The sequence below is a fragment of the Lissotriton helveticus genome, chromosome 9, assembly GCF_964261635.1.
Source record: "Lissotriton helveticus chromosome 9, aLisHel1.1, whole genome shotgun sequence".
Taxonomy (NCBI): Eukaryota; Metazoa; Chordata; class Amphibia; order Caudata; family Salamandridae; genus Lissotriton; species Lissotriton helveticus.
In genome coordinates, this window is record NC_136070.1 from 1,134,373,798 (window position 1) to 1,134,395,353 (window position 21,556).

At 40.7% G+C, this 21,556-nt stretch overlaps 1 protein-coding gene across 12 annotated transcripts in view; it reads right to left on the bottom strand.

The window, feature by feature from the left end:
- MAGI1 (membrane associated guanylate kinase, WW and PDZ domain containing 1) overlaps positions 1-21,556 on the bottom strand; it is a 1,290,512-nt gene that overhangs the window by 215,471 nt on the left and 1,053,485 nt on the right. For all 12 annotated transcript variants that reach the window (XM_078661551.1, XM_078661549.1, XM_078661547.1 and 9 more), the window contains 2 exons: positions 20,670-20,764; positions 3,247-3,393 (listed from right to left, as the gene is read on the bottom strand). In XM_078661551.1, the coding sequence (XP_078517677.1) occupies positions 3,247-3,393; positions 20,670-20,764 (242 nt within the window). The remainder of the gene's footprint in view (positions 1-3,246; positions 3,394-20,669; positions 20,765-21,556) is intronic.

Sequence of the window (21,556 nt, forward strand, 5' to 3'; positions counted from 1 at the left end):
AATACAGTCACTGGGACAAGACACTGGAAAATCTTGTGTGGTAAAGGAAAATAGAAAATTACCAACGTACATGAATGGAGAGTACCAGCTGGATGGGAATACAGAGCTAAAACAATAGTTGAGATTACAGGGGTGGTAGCTGAGGGACTCAGAAATGCAACATATCGCTGGCTTGTTTAAAAGTGCTGTAAGCTGAAGAGCTAGCTGATCTTATGACAGCAAGCTCATTAAGGTGATGCTCAAAGAATTCCCATAACAAAAAAAAGTCTTGATAAAAATACATCCATGTTGAGCGGTATAAAGAGACATGGCATGACCAGAATCCTGTGGAAACTGTAGCGTTACTTGACCCTCCTTGACCTGTAAAACATTTTTAATTATGAGCCCCATCTTTTAATACCAAGCAATTTCTTGGATTCAGTGTGTTGGAGAAGAGCACTTGGGTAGTAGAGATGAAGGTTTGCAAAGTTGGAAAGAGACGAGGAAGGCAAACAAGTGCCACTGAGAAAATATGTACGTTTTTTCATTACAGGGGAAAGTAGGCTTATATTAGTAGGTTTTAGCTCCAGAGGAGGAGGCGGATGACGGCTACAATGATTAATAGAAAGAGGGTCTAAATTTGATGATATTGAAACAGAATTGAATCTAGTTACATATTGACTAAGACATGCACGAATGTGTTGATTTTTATGGGCAAACTTTGCGAGAATGAAACGGGGTTCCAGGAATAGAACTGGTGCTGCAGGGAAGGCAGCAAATAGAGGTCTCACTGCCAGTCAGCAGAGAACTTCACACCTATTATAGACAATCAGACTGAAGATATCAATAGCATCAGTTTTTCATTAAGTGCCATCGGCAAGGAAAAGAAATGCAAAAGTCATAACTCCAGGGCCCACCACAAAACAAAGCTGAACTAATGTAGCAATTTTGCCGACCTTACAGGCATCCATATAATATCCATTCATATGAAAAGAAAGAAAATCCTGATGAAACCGGTACTAGACAAATGTAGCACATTAATGTTGAGAGGGACTGTAAAATGACTAGACTGGCTGACAACAGACCAACTAGGAGAAAGTTACTTCAAAGAATTGAAAGGATCTGGCTCCGACTAGGTGTTCTCAATGGACTGCGCTTTGGAGGACTTTAAATTGTCAAGGTGACAATTTACAAGTCACATACGTGCTACGATATGGAGATGCTTCATACTGCTTATTATTCAGAGTTCACAGTCAATGTGCTCTTAGTCCCAGTCTCAATTATTGGTACATAAATAGACACTATTAAGGAGGAAGGCCACATTTCAGCGGAATGGAAAGACCAATTTGATGTTACACAAGTTAAATTCCAATCATAATTTCGTGAACAACGCTCACTAAAATAGCCTGTTCAGATCAACAGAGATTGACAAAGCCAGCCACAATGGAAACCTTACAATAATAATTAAATCTATGGCAGGAAAAACATGCTGGAGACAATTTGACAAGATTTGCCACACTAATTTTTAAAGGTTTAAAAATAAAAAAACTTTGAGATAAGACTCAAATGAAAAGTTAAATGTAACTGGTATATCTAAAGCGGATTAAGAATGATCGTCTTATGAAGAAGCCCCTCAAAACTGGTCTTTAACGTGGAGAAAAAAATCAATATAGTATGAAAAAGGAAAATACTAGCACCATGTTGAATGTATTGGTACCACAGTATAATCAAATATCAGCTAAAACACTTGGGGAAATGCATGCAAGTCCGGTGCTCAGGAGAAGGGACACCAATTTTTCCACAATAGAAAAGTCAAAAAATCGATTATGTTCTCCGAGCACTCAGCAAATCACTCTTGAGATCGGGGTATCAAGTTTTTTATTTCCATATCTTGTGAAACACACTTCGCCCTTGCCAACACGTGTTCCATCGTTGCTGAAATATTGCAGCAGACTTCTTCAGGGCTTGTCCAGTCGAAACAAGTACAACACTTGCTGATATTCTGCAGATTAACTACGTGGCAGGAGTACTACCCCAAAGACTCAAAGTTATATTTAGACTGATACATACTTATGCTGTACCATAGCTTGAGTGGATTCAGACTGTATACACATTCACCAGTCATGTATTACAAACTAATTTTCGTCACAACGAGATTTTTGTGTTGAGCGTATTTCGACTTTCAGATTTTGTACAGATAGTTTATAAATCACACCAGTCTGTATTTTGAGTCAAGTAAATGCACCCCATGGGATTTTTGACAACAACTATTTTAAAAATACTAAATGAGGCAGAAAAACGTATAGCATTCCTAGTGATAGTGAGATCACATATCTTTTATATACTATGATAGTGGTTTTTAACCTGAGGTCTGGGGACCCCCATGGGTTCGCATGGCCTCTTTAAGGGGTCTGCGACTCTTTCACAAAAATTAACATTTACATTTATACATAAAAATTAAGTATATACAAATAAGAAGCAAAATGGTAAATTCTAAAAAAGTTTCCAAATTTGATTGAGATTTAAACTATATACACACCAACATAAGGGCACTTGTCTGGTGTATACATATTTTTGCATATTGTTTTGAGGTTTAAATCATAGAATTGTCTTAGGAGTCCCTGGCTTAAAATAATGACTCAGTGGGGGTTCTGAATGCCAATAACAATTCGAGAGGGAGGGTCCACAGCAGTCAAAAAGTTAAGAACAACTATAATAGAAGATCGTGTTCAAAGTCAGAGGACAGCAACAGAATAAGGTCTACAGAGATTTGCATGCATGTCACTAGAGTGCAAACACAAATGAACTCTAGGTATTGATGTTGCCCAGTTATTTTAGTTTTTTCAAAGGGTTGCTCTCCCCATGTCTCCACTTTCTATTCCCATCCTTCCAGCCAACCCACCCAATGGCCACTTTGCCACCTATCCAGCAGTGTTGTTTATTTAGGTGATGCAGTGCAGGTGGCAAAATGCCCATCAGGAGACGTGGCACAAAGGCCGCTTACAGCTAGCAACATTTTACCCAATGGAACAGTCCCCCACCACTTTAAATAGGCAGGATAGCATGAATTCATTATTTTTCAATGCTAATATGACTATACATCAAAGACATAAAGGGTATTTGTGATTCAAAATAAACATTTTCAGATGGATGAGATAAAACAAAGAAAGCTGACCCCTCCCCTTGCATTTAGATGAAATTATTGCCCTGCAGTATTAAAATCAACACTGAATAATATCAGAATGCAAATAATGTGTAGGCTTTTACCATGTACTGGAGCTGCTCTGGGTTCTTGGTTACTTGGTGCGAGGTTGTTTGGAGCAAGGTTGTTTGGGACCAGGTTGTTCGGGACCAGGTTGTTTGGAACTTGGTGAACAGGAGGAGGAATGATTGATGGATGTTCTTCAAGCCACTCTGCAGAAAAAAAGACTTAAAGCATGATCACCACATTTCTCCAGAAGAGAGAGAGGGGAAACCAATTCCTAATTCATCACCAACGTCTAGAAATAGAGCAGACAAAATTGTATGCCAATCTGTGTGTGAACAAGCAAGTATTTTCCAAGATCACCATTCAGGCTTTAGGGTAATTAAAAAAACAGACAATGGGCTGGCAAACATACAAGAGGCTCTTGTCACACAATGATCTGCTGAACAACAAATTGACAGGGTAGTATGAAACCGCCTTCACTTGACATGTTCAATTCTCCTCAATCACAACCACAAGGTATACATTTAATAAACCTTGTTCCTCACATTAAAAATGGCAGATGGAACACCATATGGTACACCCACTGCACTCCGCACTGACAATCAGCATTCATATGAACCTTTTGGCTGGTTTGACAACTGTCCAGCGTTGGTTTTCAAGCACATGCTGAAGACATGCAAATCCACAAATACTTCTAGAGTCAAATGGGAATAAAGGTGATGTCACTTAACAGCTCTAAGACCTATTCTGTGGGATAAAAGTGTTTTCTTCTTGAACAGTTGTTAGAAATGAGGCTACTGTTCGACTGGGTTGGGAGCCCTGGTCAAGTAGCAACCACAATCCTAGTTAGGGTAAGGCACAAACAAACCCCAAATTAACCTGTGTTGAACCCCCTCGTAGCTTCACACAGAGCAGTCTGACTTAACGTAGAGGCAATGTGTAAAGTATTTGTGCAAAACATCAAACAGTAAAACTGTGGAAACGTCACACAAAAAGGATCCCACACCAAGTTAGAAAAATAGAGCAAAATGTAATAAATAAAAGAAGACCAGATGACAAAAATTCATTCAGTAGAACCGGAGTTTTAAAGGATAAACTGTATAATAGCGCCCTAAAGCAAAAAGCGCCAATCGCAGCTATCTGGTCATACTGGGTCAAATTAAAAAGTTTAAGCATACCGTGATGGAGCGCGGGCCGGATATAGTCTCAGATTAGTCCTGATGAAGTAGTATCTTCAAGTGATGTGTTAAGTGTCCAGTTCCTGTTGGGGGGTCACAAGGAGCAAGGAGAGCATCATGTGCGGCAGGCGGCAAAGTGCAAAGAAGAGGCCGGGTGTTGCGGATGGGCAGGCTGGAGCTTTGCACTGGTAGTACCCCGAGAGCGGGCGATAGTGCAGTGCGAAGAGGCGCAAGGCGGCTCTTGCTTATTTTCGGTGCTAGTCCCGCGGTCTCTGTGCGAACTGGCCCGCTCATGGTCACAAAGAGCCCAAAAGCTTGAAATTAAAAGATTGAGACCCACACCAAGTGTACAGGTCCTGAGAGACACTACTTGGGCATTGGGGGTGGGGTCAGGAACATCGCTGAAGAAGGAGGCAAGCAGACAAGCCCTTTGAGTCACTCTGGGGTTCTGGGTTTAAGATGGAGTTGCAGGTACCTTTCCTCTTTCCTAGGCAGGATGTATTCAAGAAACCGGTCAGCACAGCAGGGAAGCAGCTGCTTGTGGAGCAGCCATCCAGCAGTGTGGCAGTCCTTGCAGCAGTACTGTGGAAATGTGTAATATTTTATTTAGCATAAGCTACAGCCAATTTGGCTGTGGTGTCCATTTCGTTTCCTTCATAATTTCTCCCGTCCTCTGCTGTTCGTCTTTTTACTGTGCTTGTGTTATCTATTTTAGTTAACTTCCTGACTCAGCTAAAAGCAATGTACGTGCTGAGAATTTGTAGCTGCCAGTACACCTGCTAACTGTCAATCATTTACTGCTGCCATAAGCATTTATGCTCCCCCTCTCACTTGCTGAACATGTAGTTATTCATCTGCCCTTGTATGCTGATTACTATTTGTAAAACGTGTTCTTCCTATTTCTGTTCACATGCTTATACTGCACAAAATCTGTATAAATGGGCACTGGTTTGTGAAGCCAGTGTACTACCTCCTTGCAGAACTTGAGTGCTGTGTGACTGTGATCCCACTCATGAGTGATTAAAAAAACGTGTTAATCATTCTAACTCCAGTGCTGATCTCTATTTTGTTGGTCTTTGAACCCATGGATAAAAGGGTGCCCCTGCACCAGTGTACCCCTAAAAAGGTATATTTCCACAGTACAGCAGTTCTTCCTGGCAGAGTATCCACAGCTCGACAAGGGTACTAAAGAGTTGGTGCCGAGGTCCAGAGCTTCTTCTTTTACGCACAGTTATGCCTTTGTAGTGGGGGAAAAAGTCTGCAGGCAATGCAGAGACAGGACACAGCCTATTCAGGTGTTAACAAGGTTGAGCCCAGATCCTCCCTCCCATCCTGCCAGTGACGGCCCATACAGTTACAGCTAAGTTCCCTTTGTGTGTGGTTGTCTAGGAGGAATACACAAAGTCCAGGTGCCAACTACACCCAGTCGTGTGAACAGAGACAGGATGAGGGCACCAAATGGCTAAGGCAACAAAATGTCAACTTTCTAAAATTTGCAATTTAAAACCAGACTTCGCCAAAAGTTAGGATTTTAAATTAGGATTCCAGAGACACAAAACATGAAAGTAGTTATCGCTTACCATTTGGAAATGACGCTTCTACAATGTAATAAGGCAACTCCAATATTATTCTATAGGAGAGACAGGCTTTGCAGTAGTGAAAAACAAATGTAAGAGTTTTTCACTGCCAGGAGATGTAAAACCTAAATGTACATGCCCCACTTTTTAAATTCACTGCATTCTGCTGTTCGGGCTGTCCAGTGCCTTAGAGGTGGCCTATGTATTAAAAAGGAAAGTTTGGGCCTGGCTAAAGATTTATTTTGCCAGGTCAAAATGGCAATTTAAATTGCACACACAGGCTCTGCAATGGCAGATGTTAGACATGTTTAAAGGGCTACTTAAGTGGGTGGCACAATCGGCCCTCTAGTAGCATTTAATTTACAGGCCTCGGGTATAGAGAGTGCACTTTACTAGGGACTTAGAAGTAAATTAAATATGCCAATTGGGTATAAGTCAATGTTACCATGCTTTGAGCAGAAGCACGTTTGCACTGCTTACTGAGGTAAAGTGTGAAGAGTCCTAAGGCCAGCAAAAACGATTTCACCAAAACTAGCAAGAACGAAGGCAAAACGTTTGGGGATGCCATGGCAGTGAGGGCCAGGTCCTACAACAGGCCAAGAATAGACTACTACCGGGGGAGTGGGACAACAGGCCCTTGCAAGGCACTTACTTTTGCATGGCATAGCAAACGTGTGCATAAGCCGGCCACATCACAAAATCCTAACGTATATGAAACAGGTTTAATTTTTGCACCACCCAGATCAATTCCACATCTAGGCACCAAACCTATATCTGATTCTGCTTCAGAAATCTGCCACTAGTTTAGTCCAATAAAAGTGTGGAGGTAACAGACTTTGTCATGAGGTTAGATTACTGTAACTAGATCTACACAAGCCTCTCAAAAAATGCTCACTGCAAAACTAAAGATCAGAGCCTTTGTTTGTTCGAAAGTCTGTGTAACCGGAACTATGTGAAGCTAACCATGGAAGCAACCCAGTGGGGTCCCAGGGCCTCAATGAAAAAAACATTCAAGAACTATGACGTTGGAATACAAGGCATAATGAGGCAAAGGACCTTGAACTTCAAACCTCCAGAATATACTACATCAGAGTAGTGACCCGAGGGCCTAATTTACAAATGCATTTATCAGGTGATCTGAATATCAGTAATTTATGGGGGGGGGTGGCTCTGTTGAAGACAACATGTAATTGATTATTGGCTTGTTCCAATTCATCCTTTAACAAAGAGTAAACAATTTATTGATGTGTCTAAATGTTTACCATCCTCCAAACTGTAACAAGTTTCTAATTGAAAAAAATAGATAGTGATGTGTCTAATCTGCACTGTCCTTTTACATCTGCATGCTTTATAACAGCTGGTAATTTCAAGCTAAAAATGTCACTTTTTAGTTTTGAAGATTATCTAGAAGATCAAATGAGATACAATGAGATACCTAAAGTTGTGTTTCAGGTTGGTTATTGCTCTGACAGAAGCAACAAGGTTTTACCAACTCTAGTACACCATACCTTATCTAAATAAGTGATTCCTAAGTGACAGTTTGGAAGCTATGTTTATACATGGCAATATAGGGATCCCGATAGACTATTTATTTGTACCTCTAAAGCAGTTCGGGGTTATTGAAGACTTTAAGGCTATTTATATAGGCTCAAGTGACCATTTAGCTATGTAAATAGTGCTTAGAAAAATACAGAATATGTAGAGTGTCATCTTTTGACTTTTGCCTAACCTGTAACCATGGAATAAGTGTCTCAATTACCGACGAAATACTTCAAGAATTATTTAAGAAACAAAACTGAAAAGACCTTGATAGACAAGGCAGAGATTGGTATTGGGTGGCATAACCAACTGGTTAAAATAATGCGAACCCTCCTGAAAACTAATAATTAACCGAATTTTAGAGGAGGAACTAAGAAGACTGGTATTTTGAAGCTTTTGACCAAGAGTGTAAAGAGCAATGGAAGGCCTACAACAGATTGCATCAAAGAATAAATAAGGGGGGGGGTTAAAATGTTAGTAGAGAATTTAGAGCCCTGAGAAATGAGTAGCACATGCTGTTGGACTATTAAAGAGAGAAAAAACTTTACAAGGCAACCTGAAGTATCCAGAAAGTAACAAAGAATAATTCCAAACTCCTCTGGCATATGGTAAAGAGTGAACATTTAATATCTCCTTCAAGCTTAAAGGCACAAGTTACCGGATCTTAATGGGTTAAATTTATTTCACATCTATATAAAATAACAGATCCTAAAATTAATACGGATATTGTGGAGGACTGTCTGACAAATGACCAACTAACTTTACTTTAGGACACAAGGATAATCTCTGACATAATAAGCAGCATGACACCTTCATGGGCAGATTTCCTAAATAGCAAGGTTGTTGAAGAGAAAAAGATTCTACAATTGACCACGGTTTCATAAAACTGGGAGCAGTAAGGGGTCAACAGCAACAGTTGGCAAACTTTGCTGCTGTTTTTTCATTACTCTGGATGTTTTTGATTAGGTTGATAAGGTCACCCTTTGGGGAACATTGCACTGGGGGAGTGTTCCATAGGACTGGTGGTTTATGCTCTAGTAATTGCATTTTAATGATTGGATACCGATGGATCTAAACTGATGAGATATACTATTGGGAAACATATCAAGAGAAAATGAACTAAAGTAGTGTAGTGCCTTAACCCCACTCGTTTTTAGTGTATTTCTGGCCTTACAATTGCTTTTGCAAAAACAAACTTTCACCCCAAAGTAGGGGTTCCCACATTCAAATATGTGGATTTAGTCATAATAGATTACACTCTGATAGGGGTGCAACAAAAACGTCATGCTTTGCACGCCTATTTTGAACTAAATAGACTCACTGTGAACATGGAGAAAACCAGGTCAGTGACTATAGGTATCTATGTTTTACGTTTGCCAGAGATCAAAAAAATTGGACAAATGTATAGCAAATTTAAGGTAAGAGTAGCTCTACTGGCAACTGTAAATGCTCTGAAAAGGTTTGAATCCTGCCTTGGCGGCTACTCAGTAAAGCCCACAGGAACGAAATACTGGCCAAGCTGATCCGCAGGCACTTTATGGAGCTGAGTTAATGACCCTTGAACAGTCTTGTCTGGGATTCCTAGAAAACCTTTGCATGAAGTCTCTCCTGGGGCTGCTAAAATACTCAACCATACACACAATTACGCAGGCACTGGGTCTCTATTCATGGCCCTTAATAGCTCGATACAAGATATTATGGTTCTATTTTGGTAGGAAACAATGTAGTAGTGAAGAAATTCTTTCCTCTAATGATGCGGAATATGTCAAGTGTTGAATTCTCGCAACATATTCGTAATTGCATCATTAAAACTGGATAGGTAATCAACATCTTTGAGACTTATGATCTGATGCCCCGCCATAAGTTCAAGAATGCTCTCAGAGATGGGGTAAGGGAATCCACTGTAGTTTGTGATAGACTGTATATAGATGGAAAGCAATCAGTACATCACTTTATTAGAAGTCATTGTGATTTTTCCTTATTTTCTTAAGGTCACAGATAAACAACAAAGGAGCATTTTTCAATTTCGTACAGGAGTAGATCCTGATTGCTTGTAAAGCCAGGGATTTGGCCAAGTCTTTTAAAATCATGGGTTTTGTTCCTGTGACCTCAAAATGAAATGCATCTTCCTTTAGACTGTCCTCTCTTTTTAAGTTAAAGGTATAGGGTTCTTCGGCCTGTTTGCAGAAAGCATTGCATTAGAACACAAAACTATCCACAAGACACTTTGTGTTCAAAGAAGCACTTCGATATATTAATCACAGTTGCAAAATACATATTGTTAATTAACCAAGAACTTTACAATAAGTTTTGAGGGTTAAGAATTTTAATAAAGATAAAGACATTTTCCTCAGATATTGAGGGCTTATTGGGCTTGTGTACAATATTGTAACTTGAATATTTTTGTTTGAATATTGTTTTTTTATTTATAAGGTGAATTACCCAAAGAGATTTAAAACAATGAGACAGGGATGCTTCTTTTGAATTTTTGATGTAAATATTACAAGTACTAATGGCATTTATTAATAATATATTTATGTATAAATAATTTTAACCACTATTTCTTTGCATGAAAGTTGTCAGTATGGTAGATTTTGAGATTTGCATTCATATAAGAATTTCTGGAAAAAAAGTAGTTCACTACCACAAATTCTTTTGTATACCTGTGTGTTACTTTAGTGCACAAATAAAATGTTTAAATAGTAAATACAATAACCTGATTCACAGAAAGAGAATGAGGAATGTTAACATTGGACATTGCAACCATGACAGTGGAAATCCAGCCAGTATGGCAATTGTTAATTTATGGTCTGTGGAGGTAGTGTTACTGGGAGGCGTGGCCTACCAAATGTAGGTAACACACAAACACACGCTTGTCAATATTTCCGAATATTTTTTAGGTAGAAAGAGTATGCAAATTCAATTTTCTGAAAGGCAGGGGCACATACCTTTGCAGAGTGTGAAAGGGAAGGTTTCACCCATATTTTTAACATAGGTATATAAGAAAGGGTTTCTCCAGAGGAAGAACGAAACAATTGTGTGTTCATATACCCCGCTTTCCTCTCCTGTTATGCACCGATTGCCATCTCATATTTCGCATACTTCTTCTGTATTCCGCAATATTCTACACAGTTCTGCAACCCGCATCCATTCTCACTCTTCTCTCCTGTAATGCACCGATTGCTACCTCATATATATCTGGCTGCTCTCTAGGGTCACTCCTACCTGTATTTTGAACATTGGTATTGCACAGATTGCTACCTCATATTTCTTGGTTGCTAATTAATGTCACTTTGACTCCTACCTGTATTTTGAACATTGGTATTGCACAGATTGCTACCTCATATTTCCTGGTTGCTAATTAATGTCACTTTGATTTGTGATTTTTGACTCATGTATATTGCTGTTTGCATTTGTATCCTGCAATTATATACTTTCAGTATTATACCTACACTTACACCTTGTACTTTGGTTGCTAATTAATGACACATTGATTTGTGATTTTTGACTCATGTATATTGCTGTTTGCATTTGTATCCTGCAATTATATACTTTCAGTATTATACCTACACTTACACCTTGTACTTTGGTTGCTAATTAATGACACATTGATTTGTGATTTTTGACTCATGTATATTGCTGTTTGCATTTGTATCCTGCAATTATATACTTTCAGTATTATACCTACACTTACACCTTGTACTTTGGTTGCTAATTAATGACACATTGATTTGTGATTTTTGACTCGTGTAAACTGCTGTTTGCATTTATATCCTGCCCTTATATACTGTCAGTATTATACCTACACCTATACCGTGTGCCTTGTAATTTACCGTATGTATTTGCTCTATTGCACACCCTTATATCGTGGTGATGCTGGTTGATCACTAATGTCACTTTTGTAATTTATAACTTACTACTGTGTAACCTACTGTATGCATTTGTTTTTCTGCACATGTGTACCACTATAGTGCATTAGCGCATTCCCCCCATACCCACCTAATCCATCACCGCAACATGGATCCTATCGGCAAACACACATACAAAATCAACTACCCACCATCACTCACCAAAAAGGCCGCCAAACGCTTTAAACACAACTTCCTGAGGTCACACCCTGAAACTCCCTTTGTTGACACCCACTTCTCACCGGTCAATGGATCCCTGAACACTGATATCATCTTCCACACCACACGCAGAGCTCAATGGAGAAAAGCGTTCCTCATCCTACTCACCGTCTCCTCCACCAGAAAATCCCCTCATAGCCTAACTCTCTCCATCACACCATCCCTAGTCTTTCCAGGCAGAGCCACCATCACTATTTACAATAACGGGATTGTCCTAGCACAAGCTACAGACAGGAACCTGGAACTGCTAGACAACTTGTTCCCCACTTTCAAAGAACACCTCTCCAATTCACGGACCAACACTCATATCTCCTCCAGTCCCACCAACCATGACCTCACAGCCACACACTCCTCAATCGGGGGCACACCTACCACCCCTGACCTCCCATCCCCCACCCACAACCCCACTATCCCAATTCAGCTCTCAAGCACAGACACAGATCGCTCCCCCTCATACACCACTCACACCACCGCCCCTTCTACCAACTCGCGGACCTCCACACATACCTTCAACACTCCTATCACACCTACAGCGAGCATTAACACACCGCTCACCGCTGACAGCACAGCTCCCACCTTTAACACACCAAAATTAGTCCAGCACCAGAATAATACGCACCCCGACAAATCCCCTCCTTTATCCCCCCCATTCTCAGTCCCCATTACCCTCTAACCATCTACGCAGAACATACCTCCTCTCTTAATTTAACTCCCCCTCCCCTCAACAGGATCGCCAATGCCGCTTCCCCTCCTACTCTCAGCCCCCACTATCCTTCCTACACCCCCACCACGGCTATCAGTCTCACAGACTACACCCTGACCCCCCCCGCCTACCACCAATGCCCTCAGTCAGATCACCAACGTCCTCCCTACCTCATCCACACCCCTCCCGCCCAAAACTTCTCGCCTGCCTAACTCCATCCCGCACACCAACACAATGCAGACCTGCTCGTACACCAGCCCTCTCTCTCACCTGCACACGAATTCCCTTGTCAGCCAATCACTCCTGACTGCCACCTCCACCCCCTCCACCTCCCCCACGATGGAATACATCATGGCCACCCTCACTCAGATCAAAGAAGACATACACACCATCAAAGAACTACTCTCTACACACCCTATACACCTCTCACCCTCCTCAACATTCCCTCCCAACTTGTCCCCTACTCCGCCGGCTGACTCCCGCACTCAACACGCCCCACACCGGGCGTCAATCCCTGCTCATAGGCGCAGCAACTGCCCTCGGCCCCCGCATCACCCCTGCAACGTCTCATGCAACTACACCTCCCCGCCCAACTTGCCCCCCACCCATCCGACTAACTCTCTCACTCAGCTATCCCCCAATCTGACCTCAATCCCAGGTCGTAATCGCAACAATCGCCCGCGTCGCACCCACAACTCTTCTTCTGACCTCGACACACTCACCCTTCTCCGCTCCTATGACCCAGCCCTCCAAAATAACAACCACCCCACACCTCAACATTCCCACGATACACTCAAATCCCCTTAGACCGCCCACACTAAACAGCAGATTCTCCATCCCCAATAACCTTAGAAAAGTCCCTCTCTCTCTAGAACCATCTACCACCCTCAACACACCCCGTCTCAAATGCACTCTTCTCAACTGCAGATCAGCCAAGAAACATTCCGCCGCCATTGCTGACCTCCTCTTATCGCGGGACCTTGACCTAATCATCTTGACTGAAACCTGGCTAACTGAATCTTCGACACCTATAATGGACATCCTGGTTCCTCCCGACTACCACATTATCAGGCTCAACAGAACAGGCAAAATAGGTGGTGGAATCGCATGCATCTACAGGAACAACCTCTCTGTTCAGAAAGTCAATTCCACCTCCCTACCATCCCCAACATCCTGGGAATACATATGCCTTGACATTATTAGTGAGGGCAAACCGATATGCTCGCTTCACAGCATTTACCACCCACCCAGGGACAACTTCACCTTTTCCCAAGAAATAATGGAGTTGATCTCAACTAATTCCGGACGGCAACTCACCCAAATATACCTTGGTGACTTCAACCTCCACTGGAACGATCGCAACGACGCAGTGGTAAATAGTCTTAAAAATTTCCTCGATGCACTTAACCTCACCCAAATATGCAACAGCCCGACCCACGAGAAAGGTTCTACCCTCGACCTGATCATCTCCAAAGAGGATTCTATCCAACTCGAGTCCATCCAACCCTGTGACTGGTCAGATCATCATATTGTCACATTTTTTATCAATGAAAAAGTCAAAGTTAACCCGGCACAACTCTCCAAGCCCAAAGTCTGGAAAAGAGACTCGAAAAAGCTCAACCCAGGCTCTTTGCCCCCTAACAGTTGCAACCTCCTACTGCCGACAGGCGCTACAGACGTCCAAACTCTGACTGACCACTATCTCAACGCTATGTCCTCTATAATTAATGAGGCTGCACCTATGGAGCTGAAAAGAGTCTCTACTAAAATCTCCAAACCATGGTACGACGGGAGTCTCAATGAGGATAGACGAGACATGCGAATGGCAGAGCGTACCTGGAGATCAGCTCCCTCTGCAATGCACCTAAAAGAGCTGAAGAAAAAGAGAAACGCCTACTTCAGGAAAATAAAACGCTCAAAATCAGACTTCTTCAGCCTCCAACTCGACCAAGCAAAAAACCGCCCGAGAAAACTGTTTGAGCTAATCAAAACACAATCCAAGGAACAACCCCAACCGGTCAACACTAGGCATGAGGCACCCTCCTGTGAAGACTTCGCTGCTTTCTTTATCCAAAAAACTGACAAAATAAAAAGCGATCTCCTCATTGACGCAAGCCTCTACTCCAAACCCCAATGCCTAGCACCCACTGAACCAAAAAACAATGCTACATGGTCTACCTTCGACACATACTCGGAAGAAGAAATTGGCAAACTGCTCAGCACCCTGAAACCATCCAATCACCTCACGGACCCCCTCCCTGCCTCCGCAGTAAAAGACTTTACCCCTTTGCTTCTCCCTCTCTGGACTAAAATTATCAACAGCTCTCTCCAACAAGGAAGCATACCTGACTCCCTCAAAGTTGGTCAGGTCACACCTCTACTAAAGAAACCTACAGCCGACCCCTCTGATCTCAACAATTACCGTCCCATCACCAATATTCCTACTCTCGCCAAACTGTTGGAAAAATGCGCACAACTACAATTGACTAAACACATTGAGCAATTTGACCTCCTCAACAGCCACCAGTCAGGCTTCCGAGCAGGACACAGCACAGAAACTGCTATGACTCACATAATTGACGACGCACTTCAAATGCTAGACCAAAACGACACCTGCCTCCTCGTCCTTCTTGATCTCTCTTCAGCATTCGACACCGTTAAACATGAGAATCTACTAGAACTACTAAACACAAGAATGGGTTTATCTGGAACTGTTCTCAAGTGGTTCACTTCCTTTCTTCACAACAGGTCGCAGAAATTCAAGAGCAACAACCTGATGTCCTCGCCAATACCTGTAACGCTAGGCGTCCCCCAAGGATCCTCTCTATCCCCAACTCTGTTCAACCTAGTCATGGAACCTCTCACCTCCTTGCTACATGCATCCAACGTAAACTTTCACATGTACGCCGATGACACTCAGCTATATCTCAAGCTACAATCCCCCAAAGACATCTTGCGTCTGAACTCAACGATCAGAAGCACATAATCTTGGCTGGCTGATAACCACCTCAAACTCAACGCTATGAAGACTGAGTTCCTTCTGATCTCACCTCCCACGAAAATATCTACCACACAAACATGGCTTAAGCACCTAACAGCACTCAATGTCCAACCGACCATAGTGGATTCAGCAAAATCCTTAGGCATAACACTTGACACCAACCTCAACATGCAGCAACATATCAGCAAGGCAACAAAGGGAGCGAACTTCCAGATCAATACTCTGAGGAAACTTAAACCCTACCTCCCAGCCAAAGACTTCCAAACAGCAGTACAAGCACTAGTCATCCCACGTATTGAATACGGCAGCACCGCCCTCTGCGGACTCCCCCTAACTACTACCGCACCACTAAGAGCTTCTCTGAATGCTGCAGCGAGACTCATCACTGGGTCAAAAAAGCACTCCCATATTACCCGACTTGAAATCCCTGAATTGGCTGCCTTTTGAAGCCAGAATACATCTGAAAATCGCCTGCATGACACACAAGGCGGTACACCTAAACTCACCCGGCTACCTCGCTCAGAAACTGACAATCTCTGGGGGAATTAGAAACACGAGAGGCACAAACAATCTTCTGCTGAAACCTCGAAGATTCAGGAAGGAAAAAACATACAAGCGCTCCTTCTCAGGATTGGCGCCTAGGATTTGGAACTCACTCCCTCCCGAAACCAGGCTTATCTCTTCCACTACACTCTTTAAAAAAGAAGTAAAAGCTATCCTCATGGCTAAATACACTTGATCTATTATCTCGAACTCTGTTAACACCCTGCACCGATTTGTACTACATGCTTGACCCATTTACTTATTTGTATGAGTTGTCTTATTACTCACGTGATGGGCTTTGCAGCCACCTATCTGTACTGTATGATCTATTGATTTATTGTTTGACTATGTTCCCTCATGTACCCCTCTATGTAAAGCGCTCTGATATCTGTGAAGATCTTGTTCGCGCTATATAAAACTTTGAAAATAAATAAAATAAATATACACATTTCTACTTGAACACATTTCACACTAGCATACTACTGGAAATCTACAACTGTCTTGCGTTTTACAGAAGCTCACCTGGAGTTCTTTGTGACTCTCATAAAAGTCTATTATCTACTTCCAAACAATGGAAGCAACTACTTAATTGGACATGTGACCTTTCATAGCTTAAAATGCAGAGAGCCAGGAGCTGCAGGGGTCTAAACCTGGCAGGTGAGCAGATTTGAAATATTCAAGTTTTAAGAAGCTCCTAATTATGGAAGTATTCACCCCCTGCATCTGGTTAAAAAGTACAAGACCTAGATCTAAGCTCTTTGCATTTTTTTTACTTCATCACATAATGTTCTGAAAGTCCACGAGGTCACACTAACATTTGATAATACTCCTTAACACACATGTAATAAAAGGTAAACCAGTAGTAGACTTACATCGGTTCAGTCTTCTTGAATAATGATGTTTACACCCCCGCATCAATCAAAATTCTACATATTTGATGCATTAATTTACTGTGTAAAACACATACTTTATATGAAATGCTGCATACGTCTGCAGGCTGAGCTTACCCAATTAAGTGTGAAGCAGTTGCTAATGTTCAATGAATGATCATATATCTGGCACATTAGCATACTGAATTACATTTGCTCAGCTTCCCATTATCTCTTTATTAACTGTAATTTCTTTCTGGCTAGTTGCGGGAACAGATTGTTCTGCCTCACTTGGCTTCCATTCAGTTACTACAAAGAAAGATGGGTTGTTATGGAAATAAAAGATTGACAGCAAATAAGACCGTGCTCACCAATTTCAAAATTATCCTCTTATTCTTAAGCCACTGTAAACCTTAAAGCCATACCTTAAGATATCCACTGGTGGATGTCGACTACCTTTCTTAGACTCAAATCTGGATGGAACACCAATTTGTGGTGCGAGTAAGTGGGGCATCCTGAAACCCTGTCTATGGTTTTAAGAAATATGGAAATGATTGTCAATGTTAATCTCCCTCTTAACTGCTTCCCTCAATTTTTTGTTTTGGTGAGCTCATTTAATAGCATTATATTAAAGCTACCCTTTAATGAGAAAAAGGTATTGTCAGTGGTCCCTCTCTGAGCACAAGAGAGAGGGAAAGCAATGTATATCTGAACTAAACAAAGTTATTCATCCCCTTGCATTCCTTGAAATGTACATTTACATTCCTTTGTTTTGCTCAGAAAGTGACCAATGTTAACGCCGTTTAGATTAGGAATGCATCAAGGGACGATTGTAACATACCCTAGCACTGAAAGACATGATTTATTTTCTCTAGATAAATAAACACATAATAGGATAATTAGGGAACTAGAGCAGGCCAAGCAAATTATAGAATTCACAAGAGGATGAACATTTATCATGCATTAGATGGAATGTACTAGAAAAATCAGCATCAATCTCCAAAGCTTTAACACTTCATCTGATAACAGGGGGTGGCAATATAAACACCATTTTGCAGACGTAGCAATTCATTGGTGTTTGCAGAAAACAGTCAGATGTTCTGTTGTGTAGAGGATATAAAACGGATTGGGGAAAAAAGGACATCCTGTGCCCTAAAACAGATGTAGAGTATTAGAAGTCTAGCGTAAAGCCCTTCATGGGTCACACCATCCTCAAGTATCAAAAAAATGTCATGATAATACTTACATTTACATAGTGGAGCTTTCAGTCAGCCTTCTTCATCCATAGATGTGTTCAAGTGTAAATCTAATTTTCCTTCCACCCACCACAACATACAGCAAGGGGCAAAGGGCTAGTCCCTTCAGCTATTGGCTCTCTTCTATGTGATGGCATTTTGCTGGTGCACCTCTCTGCCTACTAAAATTGTACTGCATGTGAATAACAAGGTCGGTCTCATTCACATGCTTCCAATCAGTGCTTTCATTTTCTAATTCATTTATCTTCGTGAGAAGCCATTTTTACTTTATTTGCCAACATATGCATACCACCATTCAATTGCAGCATTTTTACTCATTACTTTTGAACGTTTAAGGTCTACTGCATATGCTCGCTAAAATAAAAAAATAAAAATTGCAGGCTTGCAAGATCCTATTGGCTTTGCAAGGTACCTATTTATCATTTTGGAAGCTTTGAACGTGGATGACACTGCTGGCCTGGTAGCACTGAGAATTTACTTCAAAAATTGGGAGTGGTAGCAGGTTTCATAGGTAGAGTAATAAATGGTCTCTTTCAAATGAATATGAAACTAGGCAGCAGTGTTAATAGAGCTAAGAAGCCTGGTCAGAAGGGTGACCACATGCTAAAAATACAATTAGATGAAGCACTTTGTGGGATAATTAGATGAAGCAAATTGTGATGTGATGGCTAGGAAAAACTAGCATTTCCTTTTTGCTCAAATGGCTAGTTACCATGAAAAAGTGACACATAGTGTGTGATACTCATGATAATTAAAAAGTAACTCATGAGTTCGGTAGAAGCATGAAAGCCACTCACAGAAAAAGTTTTGCAAGGCTAGCCCAAAAATCCTGGAGTACAGCCATGGAGGAAGGCACTGTCAGGATTCTGTGATCAGAACAGGCAGCCCGCTAGACGGTATGCACAATTAGGGGCTGCCTCAGCTCATTTTTGTTTTATTTTTAATCTGAGATGACAGATTGTTTTGTCCCTAACATATCAATTAATGAACACTTCGGTTTCATATTTGTTCAAAGTTGTAAAAACATTTCTCAAGTATTATACAGTTTTTAAGCTAAAATGTTTAAAAGCAGCCCTTCGTAGGTTGCACATTGGTGTTTGGTATTTTAATCTTAAATAATTCTGCTGTTTTCTGCTGGAGATCCATGGTATCTGTTGCATCTATACCATCGAAAGAAGTATAAATCTAGCGAAGTAATCCAAATTCACAGAAAAGGAAGGAATATATAAATGATCCTAGTGGAAGTATGAGGAAAAATCTGATGTTTTATTTGTCTTAAAAGCAACATCTCATACCACTTCATTATGAAGAACCTGGTTATCACTGCGGGCAAGATGGCTTTGAGATATGCATCTCAACTACCATTGTCTTGAAGCTGAGGAGTGCCATATTTTCTGTCATTTTTAAATGAAATCGATAATCTGATGCTCCAACATACCCACAAAACTTTTCCTTACAAATTGTACAATTGCTTGATTGTTTACTTATGAACTACCAAGTAGACATTTTATTATAAATCATTTAGAAAACAGTAAGAGGAATGGGAATTGTTTAAAATGTCTTAAAATGCATGACCAATTACTTAAACAATATATTTAATAAAAAATGTATGGAGCACACAGTAATTGAAAATCTACCAAAGGGAAGTTGCATTGTTTGGAAGGTGTTAAGCATTGTTGACTTGATTAAACATGGCTGGTGAGAGGTTTTGGGTGCATACTGAGGAACGTCTTGTAGCTGAATTCCATCTAACAAATTGGTGGGCCACTCAAAATATGTTGTAATAGTGACCCATTCTTATTACTGGAATGCACAAGATTATGTGTGCTCAAAAAGTTGCAAAATATGAATAGATTGTGCTGCATACCTGCTTTTGACCAAATCTCATTGGTCCACTTATAGCTACACTTGACAATGCCAAGATCCACAGGGAAAACTGTGATTGTGCTATTTTGCTTCACCTTTTGTGTTGTAGTTTATAGGAATTGGACCAAGCTGCCCTGGCGCTACTACCTCGACTATAAGTACATCAAAAAAGTGCATTTGAAATATATTTCGCCACTATATCAAATACACTATAATCTAAATTACGTTTAATTGAAAGTATATGTAATTGAATGAACCCGTAACTTATTCCTAATTGCTAATTTACCTCCAAATTAAATACCATTTCATTTAACTATTGGCTTTCGCATAATCCTGATACTTAAACTTTTCCAAAATAATTTGTTTTAATTAAAAAAAATATACCTTAAACTAATTCTAGAGCAAACTTAAATTCTCAACCCACTTAAATTAAACAATTCACCATCACCTAACCTTAAAACTAACTCTAATCCTATTGCTAAATTATTTTTAATTACATTAACTAAAAATGAACCTTAGCATAGTTGCTGCGCCAAGCCAAGCTCTAAAGGTGAATTTAAATGAACCTTACCTTAAACTTAAGCCCTTATCTCCAAAAGAAATAAATGCCATTTAACCCACTTCTCAAAGAAACAGTTGTATCCTATATGTTTACTTTGAAGTAGTGGTAACATAGATCCAGTAATGTTGATTAATGTTTCCAGGATAAAGCAGCTTCAATATACCGTGAGATCACCACTGTGCCACATAACAGAGCAGAGTCAGAAGATTAAATGTTTATACTAAGGGAATATGCGGCCTTATGTGCACACTGAGTCCTTACCTTCTGGTTGCGGATTTTGCTGCTGCATCTCAAGCTGTTTCTTCCTTCGTGCTTCGAGGACTGGGTTTTCATACTGTGTCTTCCTGTTTACATGGCTGTTAGAAAAATAAATATTGCATTGAAATAAAACACAAAGCCAGAAACCTTAAGACATGATATCTTGCCACCAAGTGCAGAAACAACAGAAGCGTGGTGAGTGAAGCTTCTGGTAAGGATGATGATGATGGTTGTGCCAGAAAACATTATGAATAACATACATAGATCCCACCCCTTGTACCAGAGAAGAAAAAAACAAACTTGAATGGTGAATGACTTTGGTTCAATCCATTGTTTCTTCTCCAGACTTTGTCACGCATCCGGACTTGGATACAAAAAAATCCAGACTAATACCATCGAATCACATTCTAAAAGCAGACAATCTAAGATTTCTAAAACAATCATGGGGTATTTGACTTGACATGTGAATTAGAATGTATGGAGATGCCCTTATGAATACCTTCTGAAAAGTTTCTTTTCCATTTAACACTTCAAAATTCCGAATTATAGATAAAGGCAGGCCCTTAAGTTTTGCACTTCTAATTACAAAAAAAAGAGCCGTTCAGTTTCGGGCTGTTTATTACAACATTGCTAGTTCTGCCAATCTTTAAATCCACCAATTGCAGACCTTCTATTTACCCCGTGGCAGTCACATTTAGCATTCTTTCTTGAGTTTTATAAAATATTATGCTTTTTGAGACCACGACAAACCGCATAGGTAGTATTCAAATCACAGTTTTGAAATAACCTTGGCTGCAAGATGTGTATTCCAAATTGTATATTTTTGTAACACTCTGTGGACCATCCTTTCCATGTTGTGTTCTTCCCTAGGGGTTGAATTCAGAACATGA